Below are 19,421 nucleotides of genomic sequence, written 5' to 3'. Positions count from 1 at the left end.
GAGAAGCCAGCTTAAGTGGAGGGGTCAGACTGCAAGCTATGAAAACCGAGGCAGAAATGTCCCTCAGTCTCCTAACCGGGGCCTGGAGAAGCAAACACCCTTGTACACAATCTCGAAACACCTGCCAATCTCATCTGATTGCCTCATGAACTCCAGGACCCACAGAGTACAGTCTCTGGCTAGCTCACGCAATAGCAGAGGGCCCAAAGCCTGGGCACCGAGCAATATGTGGTCCTGCTTTGGTTTCCCTGCCAGATCTAGCCAAACTGGACCTTCTCCTCCCCGCCACCCCCCTTCCCAGAGAGGGGGTAGTGCCTTTTGCAACCCAGAGGCCTTCCAGTCCAAGAAAACTCTGGCAGTCAGCCCCAGTAAAGAACCCTGGGGCATGGGGACAATGAAGAGATCCAAATCAGACCCCAGACGTGGTGAGAGGACAGCCACCTGACTGTGCTCTAACAGCCAGGCTCCGTGTGCAAGTCCTCTGTAGAGGCCCCGGCGGGAATCACGGGACGACCGGGTGGCCCCTGCCCCCACCTCCCTCCGTCAGAGCCTGTCACCGACGCCGCGTGACCTTGCTCATCCCTTCCGGGCTCTGGGCTTGTTTCCCCCTTTTCTAAAGGTGAGGCTCCTGGCTACCCCGAAGACGTTTTCCCGAGAGGCGCGGCTTGGGTGACTGAGCCCAGCCCTCCTCCAACTGTGCGGAGTGAGCGCCCTGGCGCCTGGCGCCTGGAGCCTGGCGCCGGCCACCTGAGCCGCGTGCGTGCCAGCGCAGAGGTCGCACTCGCGTCACCCCTGCGCCTGCAGAGGCTTCCCAGGAGCACCGACTCCACGGACCCGCCCGCCCGCGCTCCGCCGGAGGCCCCCTGAACTCAAACTTCAGACTGGAAGGGCCAGGGAGAGAACCCTGTCCCAGGCGAGGCCTGGGGCGACGCTCTCTCCTGTGGGACCCAAAAGCGCGGCTTGGGTCTGAGAGCTCAGCATTTGGGGTCGCGGGTGACGCGGGGTGCGCGGGAGCCGAGTTTCCATTGCCTCAGGCAGGCTACACCCCCGGCTGGGTCAGGCCCGGCAAAGGGTTCGCGGGGGCAGAGGGGCGGAGCACGAGGCGAAGCCCGCGGGGAGCCCCACCCCGGCCGCGCTGGCTCCCTCCCCTCCCCTCCCTTCTCTTCCCCGCCCCTGCGGGGATGGGGGTGTGGTCCCGAGAGACTGCTGTGGCTTCCAGCTTTGCGCCTCGCTCCCGGGAGCGTTCGAACGCCCGCAGCCTGTTTCCCCGGGACACTTACCTGGCTGTGCGCCCCAGTCTCCTGCAGGCAGTCTGGCCGCCGGGAACGCTCCGAGCAAGCCCTCGACTGCTCGACTCTGTCCGGGGGCCGCTCTCAGCACCCCTTGTTGCAGCCGCGGACCCGCGGTGGGCAGCATGCGGGACTACGACGAGGTGACCACCTTCCTGGGCGAGTGGGGGCCCTTCCAGCGCCTCATCTTCTTCCTGCTCAGCGCCAGCATCATCCCCAACGGCTTCAATGGAATGTCTGTCGTGTTCCTGGCCGCCGTCCCGGAGCACCGCTGCCGGGTGCCGGACACCGCGAACCTGAGTCGCGCGTGGCGCAACCACAGTATCCCGCTGCGGCTGCTGGACGGCCGCGAGGTGCCTCACAGCTGCCGGCGCTACCGGCTGGCGGCGATCGCCAACTTCTCGGCGCTCGGGCTGGAGCCGGGACGCGATGTGGACCTGGAGCAGCTGGAGCAGGAGAGCTGCGTGGATGGCTGGGAGTTCAGCCAGGACATCTACCTGTCCACCATCGTGACCGAGGTGGGTATGTGAACGACTCTCCATCTGCTTCAGACCCCTGGAGACGCCCTGGCAGTCTCTGGGTGAGCGTTCCCCGCTTTCCCTCAAACCTGAGTGGCTGGAGAGCAACCTGGGTGACCCGTCTAACATGTGTGGGCCACCCACAAGAGCAGGACTTCTGTGAGGCTTATTCATGATCGGTTGGAGGGGATGGCGCAGGGATTGTTGTCACCAACTGTCTTTTCCTTTACGAGTTTCACAACGGAGGAAATTGTTTCCCAAGAGGCCTGTCCCAACTGCTCAGATGTACAGTCCCTGTCAAGTTCCTGCTCCCCACGTGAGGAGGGGTCTAGGGATCTCTGCTGAGCCCAAGTGCAGACACAAAGAGCCTTGCTGCCCGGTGTGCCATAGGCAGGTCTGACCTGTTCCCTGGCCACAGACTTCTCCAAGCAGCAGGGGGTCTACTGTTCTGTCATCTTTTGGTGAGGCTTGAGGTCCTGTCTTGGGGCTCCAATTTCTTTGAAAAGGAGCAGAGGCCCTCCTGATGGTGACTGGGTTCAGGGGACCATAGGAGCCATAAACCCAGCCCCAATGTACTGATAAGCAGACCGACTCACTCAGACCCCTTTGAGCACAGGATCCAGTGGTGAACAGGGGTTTCAGGTTATGCCATTAGCCCCTTGGGATCCTAAGTGGTTTGGTGGGAAGTTTTCTAAGTTTCAGGAGTCAGGCTACACACACACTTCCTCCCCTATACTTCTTGCTTTGCATCTATCTGGTAAGGGCCATGAGATGCTGGGTCCATTTGAGGAGGGGTATACCTAATCTAGTTTCCTGCTTTTCCTTATCAGGAAGGTAGAATTTCCCAGTTTCTTTTCCCCCACTCTATGTTCCTCCCAAGAAAAACTTGAGTGTGGTCCTCTTAGCCCTTACTTCTTTTCCCAATGTGGCAATTGTCAGACACCACAACTGGCCTTGTGTGGGCACCAGGCTGTAGACATCTGGGGTTTGGTGCCTGCTCTCAAAGCTCAGATGCCCATGGGGCACACTGCCATGTTATAGAGGGGGGCTAACTTCCACCCTGCTTGCTAATCAAGTTCTGGAGCCTGAATTCAAATTCTGGCTGACTTGCTGTGTGACCTGGGACAATACATACAATTACTCCTCTCCGTAGGGATAACAGGGTGAGGAAATACTCCAAGAAGAAGAGATAAAATCTGACCTGAATCTTAATGCTGAAATACGAGTAGACCTTGTCCAAGCAAAGAACATGGCAGATTCTGTGGATGGAATTCCATAGATCCAGGTAGCTGGTGTTCAGGGAATGGCTAGAAATGCCTACAGAAATCATTTCACAGTGGGCATTGCAGGAATGTTGAGGAATTGATTTTACTCTGAGGAGAGTGAGGAAATAAGGAAATAATAAGGGTTCTAAGAAAGGGGTAACATGGCCATAGTTGGCAGAGGCTTACTCTAGTTGCTATGAAAAACAACAAGACCAGTGAGGAATCTGCAGGAGTTTCCTTGGCAAGAGCCTGGTGGCCAGCTAGGAGTGGTGACTACAGAGTCTATAGGACCTGTGAAAAGTGGGCTCAGCCTGTGGACCACCTCTGGATCCCCCCAGCATTGGCACCACAGCTACCTTGGGCTGTGAATTGACCCTGATTCTCTGGTGTTGATCCCCTAGCAGGGGCTTCTAGTGCGTGCCCATCCTTTGCCCACAGCCTATACCTCAGGCATCTAAGATTGGGGGCAACTCCCTCCAACTCAATTCCTGGAAGTCTCATCAGAGCTTGAACTGGAGCTAGCCCTAGTAGCCTCACCAACCCCCGACAACTGGTTTGACCTGTCTCTTTTCCCTTCTTTGCTGGTGAAGGGAAGGGTGAAGATTGGGGTAGCTGTTGGTCTCCAAGGCCATAGCTCTCCCTGTTGTGCTCTGCTCATAGTATCCTGTGAGTACCTCTGGGGCCGCGTATCATCACATGTTCACACTAATGCAAAATGGTTTGCTTTTTTCAGCAGCCTTTCCCTTCTTTGCTTCCTTTTTGGGTTGTGGGGTAAAATAAGAGACAAATGGGTGCTGCTGTTTGGGAGGAAGAAGGGGAGAAGCACCAGGGTAAGTAGGGGGAGGTGGCTCTCCCCAGAGAGATGGTGACCCAGGGAGAAGTTCTGGAGTCAGACTGGAGGGCCGGTTCTGACCCCATGCCTAGCCTCTTGGCTCATCACAGCAGGTTACATCACTGCTAAAAGCCTCTTTAAGTTTCCTTAACTGTAAGAGGAGATCCAAGTGTATGAAAATGGGCTCAACATGACTAATCATGAAGGAAATATAAATAAAAAACACAATGAGATGTCCCCTCACATCCATTAGGATGGCTCCTATCAAAAAAAAAAAAAAATACAGAGAATAACAAGTGTTGGCAAGGATGTAGAGAAATGGGACCCCCTGTGCACTACTGGTAGGAGTAAAAAGGTGTAGCCACTGTGAAAAACAGTATGGCAGTTCCTCAAGAATTTAGAAGAAAAATTACATTGAATCCAGCAATATCACTTCTAGGCATAGATACACAAGAATTGAAAGCAAAGTCTCAAATAAATATTTGTACATTTATGTTCATAGCAACATTATACTCAACAACCGAAAGGTAAAATCATCCCAGATGTCCATCAATGGATTAATAGATAAAGAAAATGTGGCATATAGATATATTGGAATATTATTCAGCCTTACAAAGGAGGGAAATTCTGACACGTGCTAAAATACAGATGAACTTTGAGGACATTATGCTAAGTGAAATAAGCCAGTAACAAAAAGACAAAAACTGTGTGATTTCATTTACATGAAATTTCACTTACATGAAATAATGAGAGTAGTCAAACTCATAGAAACAGAAAGAAGTAGTTACTAGGGGCAGGGGGGAATGGGAGTTACATAGGTCAATGATAGAGAGTTTAGATTTGCAAGATGAAAGGAGTTCTGGAGATTGAATAACAATATGGATATATTTAACTCTACTGAACTGTATACTTAAAAACCATTAATATAGTAAATACTGTGTCATGTTGTTTGGGTGGGTTTTTTGTTTTGTTTACTGTGTTATGTTGTTTGGGTGGGCTTTTTGTTTTGTTTTTTACCATTTTAAAAATGAGGATCACAAGCGTGCACAGCTTCTTTGAGTTGTTGGGAGGACTCGGTGAGGCCATGCTATAGTCCCCAGCACCAGCAAATGGGCAGCATCAGCCAGTGGGTGAGGAGAGGTAGGGCAGGACCCCATTACCTCTGGCTGTACACATGGGCATCATGGGAGCTGTGCTAAGGTCAAGTTGCAGCCAGTATCATGGGTGATGAGACTTGCCGCAGGCTGAGCCCCTTTCCCCCTGAGGAAGTTCCAGGGCCCACAGAATAAGACATAGTTCCAACCCCACACTGACCGACCAGTGCCCATGGGAGAAGTGGCCCTAGTTCAACCATAGGTTCAAGCCCAGGGGCCCTGAACAGGTGTCCCACCTGGCAAGACACAGGTAAAGGAACTGTTATCAAATTGTTTCTGCTTTACACCTCTGTGCAGGATCTCCCAGAGGACATACTCTCTGGGACAGCTGAACCAACACCTGACCCCCACAGGGATGGTTGTTTGTGAAGTCCAATTTACTATTCTTGTGTGGTCACTAAGAATTACATTTTTTTGTTGTTGTTTTTGTTTTGTTTTGTTTTTTGTTTTTTTAAGAATTACATTTTTAAAAACTTCATTTTGATTTAATTTTTGACAGAGAAATTTGTAAAAATAGTACAGAGAATTCATATATACCTTTCAACCACCTTCCCTTAATGTTAATAATTATATAACCATAATTCATGTATAAAAATCGGGAAATCAATGTTAGTTGAAGTACAATTAACCAAACTACAGACAGTATTTGAATTTCACTGGTTTTTCTAGTAATGTTCTTTTCCTGTGTTTGGATCCAAGCCAGAAGCCCATGTTGTATTTAGTTGACATGTCTCCTTAGTCTCCCCCAGTCTGTGACAGTGCTCCAGTCTTGCCTTATCTTTCATGACGTTAACAACTTCTGTAAGTCTATCGGTTATTTTGGTGAATGTCCCCTGGCGTGGATTTGCATGATTTCTCTCATGATAAGAGTGAGCTCATATACTGCTTGGTCAGAATATCGTAGAAGCCATATGTCCTCAGGGACATATACCGGTGTATATATGGTGTCAATACAGCTTGTTTGTCTGTTTCTAAGATTTTATTTATTTGTTTGTCAGAGAGCACAAGCAGGGGAAGTGGCACACAGAGGGAGAAGCAGTTTCCCTGCTGAACAAGGAGCCTGTTATGGGACTCAATCCCAGCACCCTGGGATCATGACCTAAGCTGAAGACAGCCACTTAGCCAACTGACGCACCTAGGTATCCCTCAGTACAGTACAGTTTGTTAATGGCAATGTCAACCTTGGTCACTTGGTTAAGATGGTGTCTGCTGGGTTTCTCCACCCTTAAGTCACTATTTTCCCTCTTCATAATTGATAAATATCTTAGGGGAGAGACTTTGAGACTCTTCAGGTATCCTGTTTATCCTCAAACATTTACCCACTGGTGTTAGCATCCATCTGAGAACCTTCACAGAAACAAGTAGCAGGTGGTGTTTGCCTAGTGGTGATTTTACATCTCCCACGTTCCTTCTACATTCCTTCCAATTTATTAATTGGAATTCTTCTCTGCATAAGAGATTCCCTCTCACTCCCACTTATTTATTTACAAAATTATTACTTTATATAAGTACAGACTCATGCACACTTATTTGATTCCATGAGTCACCATCTTATACCATCCTTATTTATCTTGTTGCTCCAGCTGGTCTATCTTGACCCAAATTATTTTTTACTTCAAGGATAGAGACAGTAAGAATCCAAGCAAAGGTCCTTCTTCTGTCTCTGGAGTCAGAGCTGGAGGAACCTGTATTTTCCCTTGCTGGGTGGAGTGCCAGGCACCTCTTTGCTACGTTGTCTGCAGGCTGGCAGCACAGGAATGGGAGCAGGGACTGGTGAGATCTGGCTCCATGGATTGGGACTGAAACTTCTGGTGAGGAAGGAAGGGACCCAAGCATCCCCAGTCTGTCTGATATGGAGTCCTTGTTGCTGAGACCTACTGCAGTGGCAAGACCAGTGTGGCTCTCCATATAGCCCTTCAATGCCACAGACCCCAAAGAGAAAGGGACTTCATGTGAGAAAACTCAAAGGCCTCCTGCCCTAAGGCTGAAGAAATAGAGAGGGCAGCACATGTCCTGCTCTCTAGGGGACCCAGATTTATCAAAAGGGTCACAGGGCAAGCAGTAGGGGTGAGCCTGGCTGGTGGCATGGGCTCTCCTTCCCCTCAAACATGCCCACTTTTCTCTTGGAGCATCATTAGGTAGACCTGACCCCCTTCAGTCCATAGGTGGGGAAAATGAGGCACTCACTTTTGAGCTGAGTACTGCTTCCCCTCAGCCCCATGAAAGCCTTTTTGTTAAGGACCAGCTTTCTGTGACAGGTTCCTAGTGGCGTGAGACAGGCATATTGCTTCATCACATGGATTTCTGTCCTCTCCAACAGGTGGCTGCCTCCTTTAGGAACCCATGGGTGGAGCTCCTGGTGGGTACACCCTTGAGCTTGATAGAGCCTTCAGCAAAGGGGCTGGACCTCTAGAGGCCTTGTACCATCTTTCCTGGGACCTGGGGTCAGGGCATGGACAGAGCAGGACACAATGATTCTCCACCCATAGCCCAAAGGTATGAGGTAGGAAAAAGGGGTTCTCCTCTGTTATCAGGGCACTTATGGGAGGCATTGGGAGTATCAAAGGAGGGATGATGAGACAGACCAAGGCCGGTATCTAGTTGGCCACTACATGGGACTGCATAAGGAAGCTTCCAGGGATGTGAATCCTCTGAGGCCTGGGTGGGCTCTGGCAAAGGTAAAAACTTTGAGTAGTAGGCAGGTTTAGACTGTATTCTTTCTGTCAGGCTTACAAGCTACCAGGAAATACTGCTGGCTGGCATGGGGACTGGCCGCTCAGCTGTCAGGACAGCCTGAATATTAACCACATTCATTCTCAGACTTAGCTCTCTGTCCGATTCCAAAGGGGAGAAGGTGTCGGGCCTCCACTCAGCCAAGAGAAGCAAGATTTTCAGAAAGGTCTTTCTAGAAAACAAGTAAAGGACACTCAAGGGTTTTCCCTAGCTCTGGTATGAATGCACTTCCCTGTTTGTTTATCATCTGCATCACCCCGAACCGTTTGCTTGTTGCCTCCCAGCTGTGTTCCTCTGACAAAGGCCACCAGGATCTGGGTGTGCTTTTGTCTGGAGGCTACTTCACCCACATCTCCTGCCAAGTTCCTGGGTAAACAGACTTTGTCCACCCCTCCTGATGGGCAGCAGAAGCCTCACCCAGAGTGCAAGAGGTAGGATGGTGTACTGACCAAAACAAAACTTTGGCAGTGTTGGTCAGAGGAGCTGAGGGTGCCTCAGGCCTCTGCATGGACAGGAATTTGTGGCAGGCTAAATTCAGTTCATGTTCAAGGCTAGCGCAGGGCTGCTGTCTTATCCAAAAGCTCGGTCTAGTTTTAAGCATGCCTGGGGAGCCCAAAAGAAAAGCAAGGATCCCCATTTGGAGTATAGTGACAGTGGAGAGAGAATGGAAAGGCTTGAGCCACATGCCCCAGCAATGGGCACAGACAGCCAGAGGCTTTTGCCGCGTATTTGCCAGAGGCTTTTGCCGTGTATTTGCAGGACTGGAGGGTGGATTCACAGCTGCACCTTCCGGAATTTCCTCTCCATGCCCTTTATTTATGTTCCCAGAGCGGAGCTCGGAGACCTGTGGCAGATCCAGCACCGAGATGCAAGGGGGAGAGCCCCATCTCTGCCTGCCCCTTCTCCTTACCTCAGGTCCCTTTGCTCCCATCCTCACCATCCCACTCAAACCCTCTGGGTCTTTTGCTTTGGTTCCGCCTCCAGTGACCACAGAGCTCTCCACCGAGGCCTCCCCACCTAGGCTGCTTTTTCTTTATCTCTAATCTGAGAAGAAAGGATATGAAAACATTTTAAGGATTTACCCACCTCTATCCCGTGAGCTCTGAGCAGTAGAGACTGGATTCCTGGCGAGTATAACCAATAGAATCTCTTTGTTCAGCTTGTCCCAGATTGTTTGTAAGGGAGATGTTCCACCCAGGAGAGACGATCCGAAAAGACAGAGGGTATCCACCCTCGTCCAGGATCCAAGCCATAAAGCAGGGTGTCTCTCCAAGGGCTACTTTGCCTACCACCAGCTCTGGGGCAATGGTTCAGAGATTTTGTCCAGGGGGACATGTAGTCCTTAAGAACAGAGAGTTCTGAAGCTGTCCCCACAGGAAATAATTTCCTTTGAAAGAGGTTGAAGAAGAAAAAAACTAATCTGTACAGCTCAGAAACTCAATGAATTTCAAGTAAAAGAAACAAAAAGAGTTCCACACACAGACACTTTATGGTACAACTGCTGAGAGCCAAAGACAAAGGGAAAGTTTCAAAAGCAGCAAGAAAAATATGACTTGTCACATACAAGGGAACCCTAATAAGTTTTACATTTGATTTCTCATTGGAAACAATGGAGGCCAAAAGGCAGTGGAATAATGTATTCAAAGTGCTGAAAGATAAAAAGATGTCAACCAAGAATCTTATTTCTAGCAAAATTATCTTTCACAAATGAAGTAAAGACCTTCCCAGATACAAAAACAAACAAAAAATATGGGGAGAAATTTTGATAGTTGTGCTGTCTTATAAGAAATACTTAAAGAAATTCTTCAGGAGTTAAGTTTTTTTGTTTTTAAAAGATTTTATTTATTTATTTGACAGAGAGAGAGATCACAAGTAGGGACAGAGGCAGGCAGAGAGAGACAGGGAAGCAAGCTCCCCGCTGAGCAGAGAGCCCAATGTGGGGCTCGATCCCAGGACCTGAGACCATGACCTGAGCCAAAGGCAGAGGCTTTAACTCACTGAGCCACCCAGGCACCCTAGGAGTTAAGTATTTTTTTTTTAATGCACAACTTAAGCTCTGAAAACTAAAAAACATCTTTGAAAGAAATTAAAGGAGGGACGCCTGGGTGGCTCAGTCAGTTCAGCATTTGCTTTCCGCTCAGGTCATGATCTCAGGGTCCTGGGATTGAGTTCCACCTTGGGCTCCTTGCTCAGCGGGGAGCCTGCCTCTCTCTCTGCCTGCTGTTCTCTCTACTTGTGCTCTTCCTCTCTCTCTCTGACAAATAAATAAATAAAATCTTTTTAAAAAAGAAATTAAAGGAGACCTAAATAAATGGAAAGACATGTCATGTTCTGTTCATGAAGCAGAAGGCATAATATTGGTAAGATGGCAGCATTCCTCAATTTGACCTGTAAGTTCAACAAAAAGGTGTTCAGCATCATTAGTTGTTAGGTAAATGAAAATTTAAACCACAATGAGATACTTCTTAACACCCGCTGGGTTGGTTAAAATTAAAATGACATACAATAACAAGTATCGGTAGGAATATGGAGAATTGAAACCCTCACTCAGTGCTGTTGGGATTATAAAACAGTGCAGCCACTTAACTGTTTAGAAAATAGTTAGGGAGTTTCTCCAAACTTAGCAGTTCCACTCCTACAGATATACCTCAAGAAAAATGAAAACATATATCCATGCAAAATCTTGTACGCAAAAGTTCATAAGATCATTATGCATAAGAGCTGAAAAGTAGAAACAACCCCATTGTCTAGCAACTGATGACCAGTTAAGTAAGATGTGGTCTACCCATACAATGGTATATTGTTCAACCATAAAAACTGCAAAGAAGCAGTGATACGTGCTAAAACAAGATGAATGAACCTTGAAAATATTATGCCAAATGAAAGAAATCAGTTACAAAAATACTACATATTGTATATGTTCCGCTTCTATTAAATGTCCAAAATAGGCAAATCCTTAGAGAGGGCCTGAAAGCACAGCTCCATGCTAGTGGGGAAGAGAGTAGGGAGGGACTGCTAATGGGTGTGGGGTTTCTTTCAGAGGTACTGAAAATGTTCTAAAATTAGATAGCGCTGATGGTTGCACAACTCCTTGAATATACCAAAAACCACTGAATTGTACACATTACAAGAATGAATTTTATGGCATATAAACTGTATTTCAATGAAGCTATTATAAACAAAAAGAATAAAAATGCTAGGTTCCCTTCCCCATTTGCCCCCTTGCCCGCCCTACCACCACAGTGGCCAGGAAATGTCTTGTTTGGTCACAACAAAGTTATGAAAAAGAGTGGACATGTGTTCTCTTATTAACTACTCCCTAGTGTTGCCCTGGAAAGAGAAAAACAGTGTAAGATGACACCATAGAAACTTATTTTTCATTCTTAAGTGGACTATTGCTAGCTTTTCCTTCACAGTCATCTTTGAGTTTAGTATCCATTTATAAAAGGAGTTTACACTTTGTGTCAAAAGTTTTTTCAGTTTTCAGTCATTGACCGGGAAGTTGTTATTTCTAAGAATTACTGTTTCTTAGTCAGGTTTAAGTGTAACAGGCTTCACTTACTTATTCATGCTGTTTATTCTAAGTCATGGTTTTGCTGTGAGGACAAAGGCAATAGCTCCGTGGAAAGGGAACTACCATTTCATGATGACTGAAATGTGTCAGACGCTGTGTTAAACACTCCTCTTATATTTCCTGTGCTGTGCTCACAACCCCAGAAGGGAGTATTTTTTTCTAAGGTTTTTTTTTAAAGATTTTATTTATTCATTTGTCAGAGAGAGAGAGAGAGAGAGCACGAGCACAGGCAGACAGAGTGGCAGGCAGAGTCAGAGGGAGAAGCAGGCTCCCCGCCGAGCAAGGAGCCCGATGCAGGACTTGATTCCACGATGCTGGGATCATGATCTGAACTGAAGGCAGCTGCTCAACCAACTGAGCCACCCAGGCATCCCTTTTTTTAAGATTTTATTTATGTATTTATTTGACAGAGAGAGAGAGAGCATAAGCAGGGGGAGTGGCAGGCAGAGAGAGAGGGTGAGGGAGAAGCAGGCTCCCCACGGAGCAGGAATTCTGATGTGGGGGCTCAATCCCAGGACCCTAGGATCATGACCTGAGCCACTGAGCCACCAAGGCGCCCCGCCCAGGAGGGAGTATTACTGTCCTGTCTCTGAAGATGAAAAAGGAGGCTGATCCAGGTGAATGAGTGCCTAAATTCACACAGCCAGAAAGAAAGTGCCAGCGCCCAAAAGAACCTGTGCTCTTCGTTCAGCATCAGACTGCCTTCTGGAGTTCTCAGTTCTACAGAGATCACAGGGATGATTTATCATTATGGTCCTTCAATGTCTTTGGTAAAGGCTAAAACCGCAGGACTAGCTAGTTGGAGAGTTCAAGGTTGAGGGTGGTTTCCAAAGGACAGTGTGTGATACCTCGCATTTCCCAAACTCATTTTCCATTACCCCAATCGTTCAGCATTCAGCACTCATGCATCAACAATTTATGAAGAATCCACCACCTGCCTAGCCTTGTGTAAGCATTAGTTATTGAAAATGAGTTCAGGTTTTAGAATTCTGTCCATGTAGAGGAGAATGAGGAGGGGGTGCCTCTTTTCCTGTCTAGCCAGAGAGCAAGGGCACAGTGGCCCAGAACAGAGCCTGCCCACCCAGGACAGCCGGGCTCATGCATGCACATATGCACACCTGATCTGTCCTGTAAAGTATGCTTGACCTTGAGCTTTGTGGAGGTAGCAACCATGTCTGTTTTGTGCCCCACACAGAGTCTGGCCCAGAGCACATGCTCAATGACAGGTGAATAAATAAGCAATTCATTTTACCATCCACTAGAACTTGGGCTAGTTGTTTCATTGCTCTCGGCCTTCATTTCCTCATTTGCAAAATAGGGATAAAGAGAGTACCCATTTCACATGGTGGCCTTGAGACCCCAAGAAATAATACAAGGCACACAGTGAGCACCCAACATACTATAGTTATCATTTCTGTTATTACTGCTAAGCAGCATGAGAGGCATACTCTTCAATGCTGAGAGTGACCTCCTGTCTTCTAGTACCTTGTGACCTGGGTTTTTGTTTCTTAAAGCAAGGCTGAAGGCCAGATGGCCCTTGTGCAATTTTGGTTGCACAAAGAGCTTTCTCTGCTGTGTTAAGGAATTGTTGGTCTAATACCCTGAGGATAAAACAGATACAGTAACCCTAGGAAGGCATATTCAGTGCGCTACCCTGCATAGCTTGGGGCAAGTGAGTTCCCACAATCCACTCTCTGTCCAGTGTGTGTGTGTGGGGGGGGTATTATATTTTAGAAATGTTGGCACTTGGTCTGAAAGCACAGCTCCAGAGCCATGCCAGCCAGCTCCTCCCTAGACTGTCCACCATGAGTCTCTGAGCAGACCACATGTATGTGTTTGTGTGCACATGTGTTTATGCATATATGCAGAGACCCAAGGGACAGCTCTGTCTTATTTAGGAAAAGACTGTCTTCCACTGAGTCTAACACTGTCATTGTTAGCCCCAGGGACTTCTCGGGGCTCTGGCTAGTGGGGCCCCCAAGACACACCCCTCAAATCCCAAGGGACTGGTCACAAGTAGCGCCTGGCCTTCACTAAAATAACCCCATGGAGAAAAGAGCCCTTTTTCAGGCTGGCAGCTGATTTGCCAGACTCCAGTCCCATGAGTTACAGCTGGAATTTGTATGCCACGCCTGTGTCCTATTCCTGTCCTTCGCAGCTTTCCAACAAGATTCTTGGGCATAGTAAGTCCTCAAGAGATGGCCCAACCTTGGAACCAACCATTAGTAGCCATGACATCAGTTGCCTTCCTCTGTTGGGTATGAGCAGGATTTCCAAAATCCAACAGCACCCACCTGGGGCAGGTGGCTGCACATGGCTATCTCCTGTGCCACGTGATGCTGATGGGGGCCTTCTGGGGCCCTTTCCAGGGAGGAAGAGGGACCTAGGGCCATGGTTGCATAGGATCCAGTAGGAGAGTGAGGGGGAGCTGGCCCATATCTCATTCTTCCCAGCACTCCACTTCAGAATTTGCCCTACTCCATTCCCACTCTATTCTCCACACGGGGGCATCTTTATGGGCGTGCAAACCATGCAGTCACAAGGACCTCACACTTGGTTGTAATGCCCTGCTACTGATGTCTTGAAATTCTTCATGATTTTTGAGCAAAGGGTCTTGCACTTTCACATGGCAGTGGGCCTGCAAATTAAGTAACCAGTCCCGCTCACTACCCAGGCCATCTAATCCCTGCTTCCCCATCTGACAGTTTTCTTTCCTTTCTGTCTTCAAGTCTTATTTATCCTACCCTAAGGCAAAATCCTGACAGAATAAATATTCAAAAAGCCTACAAAGGAAAACACATTCTCTTTGGAAGAGTTTTTCTGCTTGACTGCAGATGGAATGGTGACAGTGGATAATAGACGCATGGATACCCCTACCACATGTGAGATTTTCTCAGCTCTGCCCAGAGCTAAAGGCTGTGATAAAGGTTTTTCACCCCAGTCCTAGTATCTCCCTTGTAGTAGATAGTATTTAATAAGCTCATTTGTCTGTCCTTTGGAGATCTCACTCAAAGTATAACATGGATAAAGATTGAGTTCTGAGGGCTGATTTGGTACTTAGCAAGCCTATGTACTTGCTATGACATCAGAGCAACATTAGTCTCAGAGCCTGAGTTTACTCTTTTTTTTTTTTTTAAGTTATTTACTTATTTGAGAGAGAGAGAGCGCGTGAGCGCGGGGGCGGGGGGGAACAGAGGGGGAGAGAGAGAGAGAATCCCCAAGCAGGCTCCATGCCCAGCGCAGAGCCTGATGCAGGGCTCGATCCCACAACCCTGAGATCATGACTGAGCCGAAACCAAGAGTCCAGTGCTCAACCAACTGGGCCACCCAGGTGCCCGAGCCTGTTTACTCCAATATAAAACAGACAAAACAACATATTATGAAGCTTTGGAGTCTCAGTCCCTAATCTATCTGTTGGGGCAGATTCCAAGCTCTTTTCTGACACTTCGGCCTGTGATTTTTTGGAAGGGTGTGGCCATTACTTTAGGTGCATGTCCTGCCTATACCTTCTGACCCATGGTGCAGCAGGGTACCTGAATCCGGGCATACAGTTTTGGAGGGTTTGTGCCCTTTCCCCCGAGGCCCATTCAGGAACCTCAATTGAAGCAACCATACACCGGGCATGGTCTCAGGTGCGTCCTCCGGTTGTGCCTGTGGATTAGAGAGACAAGCGCCTGGCCCGCTGTGTTTTTCCCCTGCAGAGCTGTGCTTAGGCCTTCTGCCTGGAGCCAGCATTGTGGGTGCCAGGAGAGGTGGCCTCATGAATCTTGTTATTGTCTTTAGGACGGGGGTGTTCTCAAGGACATTATCCTCAATGTCATGACATGACCTCTTAGTGGAAGGAAGTATACAGGGGGAGACTTCTTTCAGGTCTGAGTACTTAGAAAAACTAGCTTTTGCAGAATGAGTTTAACACTTTGCATAAAATGGGGATCATGTGAGCTGAATGACTAGAGACTTCGGAGCCTGGCAAGCAGGCAGGCCCCTGGGCAGGACAACTGATTGTCAGTCTCACCCTTGGCTTGCTTATTTTACAGTCCCTCCTCCCCTGTGCTGCTTGCCCTCATTTCTTAACGTTTTGTTTTACACTTTTCTCTGGTCTGTGTCCTTCTAAACACCTCTCTCTGCTACAGAGTGAAGTGTGATATAAACATGCGAATTCATTTTTGAATCTATTATTTCAGGGGAGCTGTGAGGATTAAGAACTGAATTGCTTCACGAATGTCAGGGAAGCTGCACCCACCACCGAGGGCAGGTGGGACTGGGCAGGAGGAAGGGGCTTTTTCCACTAGAGGGAATCATCTTGCAACATACAGCAATCTCCTGATCCACAGCCCCAAGAATATTTCTTGGTACCTGTATGTATGTATGTATGTTTGTATGTGTATGTCTATGTATGTATGGATGGATGGACATATGGATATATGTATAATATAATGAAATATATATATATATAGAGAGAGAGAGAGAGTTCACTGAACACACTTGGAAATGTTTGCAGCCTCCCTTGAGATTCTGCTGACTTGGCTTAACTGAAGAGCTGAGAACTGAAGTTTGTGTTGAAGCCCTCATTTTACAGATCCACCAGCAGGGACTTATTAGGGCTACAACAGCCCACAGGCCCTGGGGAACGGAAGGAACCACCCTTCTAGGAAGGCTGGGTGGGAAGGAGTGTGGAGGAGTGTCGGGGGAGATAAAGAGCGCTGGAGAGGTGTAGCTACCCACCCTGATCCCCGCCACCTAGTGGGCCCTGAAGTCAGGTCCCAGGCTTGGCGTATGGTGTGAATGGAGCAGGGAGGAGCGGGTTTTCTACAGGAGTCAGCTCAGAAGATATCATCACAGACCACTTGCCCTTTTCACCAAGGCAGAGGAACTTCTCTGCCTGCACCAAGCGACCAGGCCTTCTGCCCTGCCCCTGGGGAGTTTCCAACACCTTCCGTCCAGGTTCAGATGCCTTCTGAGGCAGAAATACTACCTTGCTTCACACTGCTTCACAACTCAGGGGTCACCAGTCACAGCCATGGCCTCGCTAGCTTCTCGATATGGGAAGCAAGCAGAGATCTGAGGTATCACTCTCCCTTACCCTCAGAAGAGGAAGGTAGGTCCAAGAGAGGACAGTGACTTGCCCCAGTAAGTGGCAGAGTGAGGCGTCAAGGCCAGAGCCGTGAGGTCTCTGCTCTCAGCACAAAGTCAACAGCCTGTCTCAGGGAGGAGAGAGCCCGTTCCAGCGGGCCATGCAAATTCTCCCTCAGTTCTGGGCTGGGGCTGGACCGGCTGGACGGCTGGGCTCACACTTCATGTTGTCTTCCCTGGCAGTGGAGTCTAGTGTGTGAGGATGATTGGAAGACACCCCTCACCTCCTCCCTGTTCTTCGTGGGCGTGCTCCTTGGCTCCTTCGTGTCCGGGCAGCTATCTGACAGGTAAGGAGCCTGGGAGGGAGGAAAGGTGCAATAGGGCCCCTTGTCAATTCACTGCCTATCTTGGGGTTGGAATGAATTGATGGTATTTCTCCCCAGAGAAAGAGAGGACCCCAACAAGTCAGTAAAAGGAAGAGCCATGACGTCTCATGGTTTCCTGTCTCCCCGTCCCTTGCTTGAACCTCTTTTGTCTCTTTTTCCCAGACTCGCCCTGCCAGGGCTTTGGCCAATGGTCAGGAGAAGGCAACGGCCCCACTGCAAGCCAGTCCTTTTTGCACCAAACCTCTAAATAAATACAGTGCTGCCATCACCACTGCCTCCCCATCCCACCCCTAACTTTTTTAGATCACAAGGGATTTGTTCATTACAGAGTAAGGGCCAGATAGTGGGTACCCACATTGCTGCTGGGGGTCAGGCCCCTTCCAGGGCCCCAAGGCTGCAGAGCTGACCCAAGCTGGTTGTGGGCCTCCTGGAATGTGGAGTCTAGAGGAGACAGCACCACAGCTCCAAGAGAAGTACCCTGCTCGCCCCTGAATGTTCTAAGGGGACCAGAGCAGGAAGGTGGGAGTGCTAAATAGCCGTGTTGGGAAGGCTTCCCAGAGGACTGCCTGTCCCTTCTCCTGTTACAAAGTCCCAAGGGAACGCAAACCCAGCAGTCCGAGACCTGATTTTGGAAAATGAGGTAGGAGACTGTTCTGCTCACACCTGTGCTCCATTCTACCCACTGGTCACTATCTGAAAGTGAAATGAAGACTCAGGCCAACTCCCATATCATGAGTATAGTGTAGAGCTACACTCCCTGTAGAGTGTACATCTGGTTGTACATTAGACTCCCCTGAGTAAACTGTAAATCCCAATACCCAAATGGCATCCCAGAAAATGAGAATCTCGGGGGAGGGGTGCTGGCCCCAGCATTTTTTGGCACCAGGGAATTTTAAGTGCAGCTAAGATTGAATCCTACTGCCATAGAGGGGATCTTCATTCTGGATGGGCGGAATTCCCATATTGCTGATATTAGATGTCTCTGCAATCTGTACTTAGCCATTTTCTAGAATGGGCTGGCAGCTTCTACCTGTGGTTTGCTCTGAGGACCAGATTTCTATGGGGACTTTGCATGAGCTGCTTTGTGCTTTTGAGATACGGGGCATCTACAGAAGTTTTAGAATCTCTAAAGGCACCTCCTGGGCAGATGGATGCCTGAGACATCACCAGGGAAGAGCTCAGGAGGATGAGACAAGGAGAGAAGTCTGTCACAGCCCTGAAAACAAGACAGAATAAAAGGAACAAAGTCTGCTGCAATGTGTGACTCGGGGCTTGCCACGTGCGCAGAGTTACAGCTGCTGTGGGCTACGTGTGCCATGTGCTGTACTATGTTCTACAGGTTTGGCAGGAAGAGCATCCTCTTCGCAACCATGGCTGTGCAGACTGGCTTCAGCTTCCTGCAGATTTTCTCCATCAACTGGGAGATGTTCACTGTGTTATTTGTCATCGTCGGCATGGGCCAGATCTCCAACTATGTGGTGGCCTTCATTCTAGGTAGGAATGTTCTCTGACCCTCAGAGCTTCTCCTTCCAACCCTCTGAGAGGCCCAGAAAGAGGGGGGGCCCTGAAGAGGGCCTAGGGAGCACCTTAACTCGTGGGCTGTGTTTCTACAACAGGATTGGCCTTGGATATACATGTGTTGGGCAGGGGGCTGTGGTCTCAGGATCTTTGATCTGGTCACAGGCATGGCAGGCGCTCACAGGGAGCCTGCTCTGTGCTGCCCCTGAAATGTGGTGGTGAAGAGAAGCTGGAGCTGACCGGAACCACCCACACAATAATGGAGACACATTTCAGGAGCACAGGGCTTGGGAAAGACACAAAGTTGGGGTGCTGGGGGAGGAACCACCTAAAGAGGTCTTTGATCTGAGTTGTGAAAGCCTGGAACTTCTGCCTGGGCCAGGGCAAAAGTGTTTCTGACAGCTGTGCACAGCCCATCGAGGGACTTAGAGCAGCTGGTATGGCTGGTACACAGGTGGAGGAGGCAGGTGTGGACAGAAGTTCAGAGCCAGGTCCGCCATCACCGGGCAGGGCTAGTCTCCCCCTGAGTCACTGCGCACCCCAGAGCCCATCAGCTGTGTGCAGGATGACATGTTCTGTGGATAGGAGTCCTGTCTCCTCACTAATGCTTTGGTTCTGGAGTGTAAGGCAGCATGAAGGGGACGCACAAGCTCAAGGACATGAGGAGGCCCCCAGGGCCCTCACCAGAGCTTCCTGAGAGAAAGTGAGGTGCGCTCCAAGCAGCCTGACCAGGATCAGTCATAGGAGCAGGTGTCCCCCAACATGCTGTCTGTGCCGACCTGCTCTCTGACCAGCTGAGGGTGGGGGAAATGAGGGCCACCTCTGGGACAGCAGACACCTGTTCCCATAATCTCTTGTGTGATGGTATACCCCTGTTGGCTCAGTGGTGGCCCAGTTTGTCCTTACTGTCACAGTGTAATTATTAATAATGTCCTTTTATTGTCAGTCTAACAATTCTTCCTGTCTCAAAAGTCTAAATCTGTTAAGATGGATTCTGATTGCTTTTAGGATTCTGAAGGACTCATTAGCTTTGGAGATGCTGTGTCCTCTTAGTTGAGGAGGTGTACACTCTCCACGAG

General features: G+C 48.9%; 1 protein-coding gene across 8 annotated transcripts in view; it reads left to right on the top strand.

Moving 5' to 3' along the window:
• Positions 1-617: 617 nt before the first annotated feature.
• SLC22A4 (solute carrier family 22 member 4) overlaps positions 618-19,421 on the top strand; it is a 42,561-nt gene continuing 23,757 nt past the window's right edge. For 4 of the 8 annotated variants that reach the window (XR_014310319.1, XR_014310320.1, XM_082725712.1 and 1 more), the window contains exons 1-3: positions 621-1,807; positions 16,682-16,785; positions 18,164-18,318. Coding sequence is in view for 6 of the 8 variants with exons in the window: in XM_082725712.1 (XP_082581838.1) it covers positions 1,415-1,807; positions 16,682-16,785; positions 18,164-18,318 (652 nt within the window). In the remaining 2 variants the exon portion in view is untranslated. Of the gene's footprint in view, positions 1,808-15,569; positions 15,724-16,681; positions 16,786-18,163; positions 18,319-19,421 lie in introns of those variants that run through there. The other 4 variants (XM_082725713.1, XM_082725716.1, XM_082725714.1 and 1 more) reach the window with 4 other exon arrangements.

This window comes from Mustela nivalis, assembly GCF_964662115.1.
Source record: "Mustela nivalis genome assembly, chromosome: 3".
Lineage (NCBI taxonomy): Eukaryota > Metazoa > Chordata > Mammalia > Carnivora > Mustelidae > Mustela > Mustela nivalis.
Note: the sequence above shows the minus strand (reverse complement) of the source record. Positions and strands in the feature narration are given on the sequence as shown.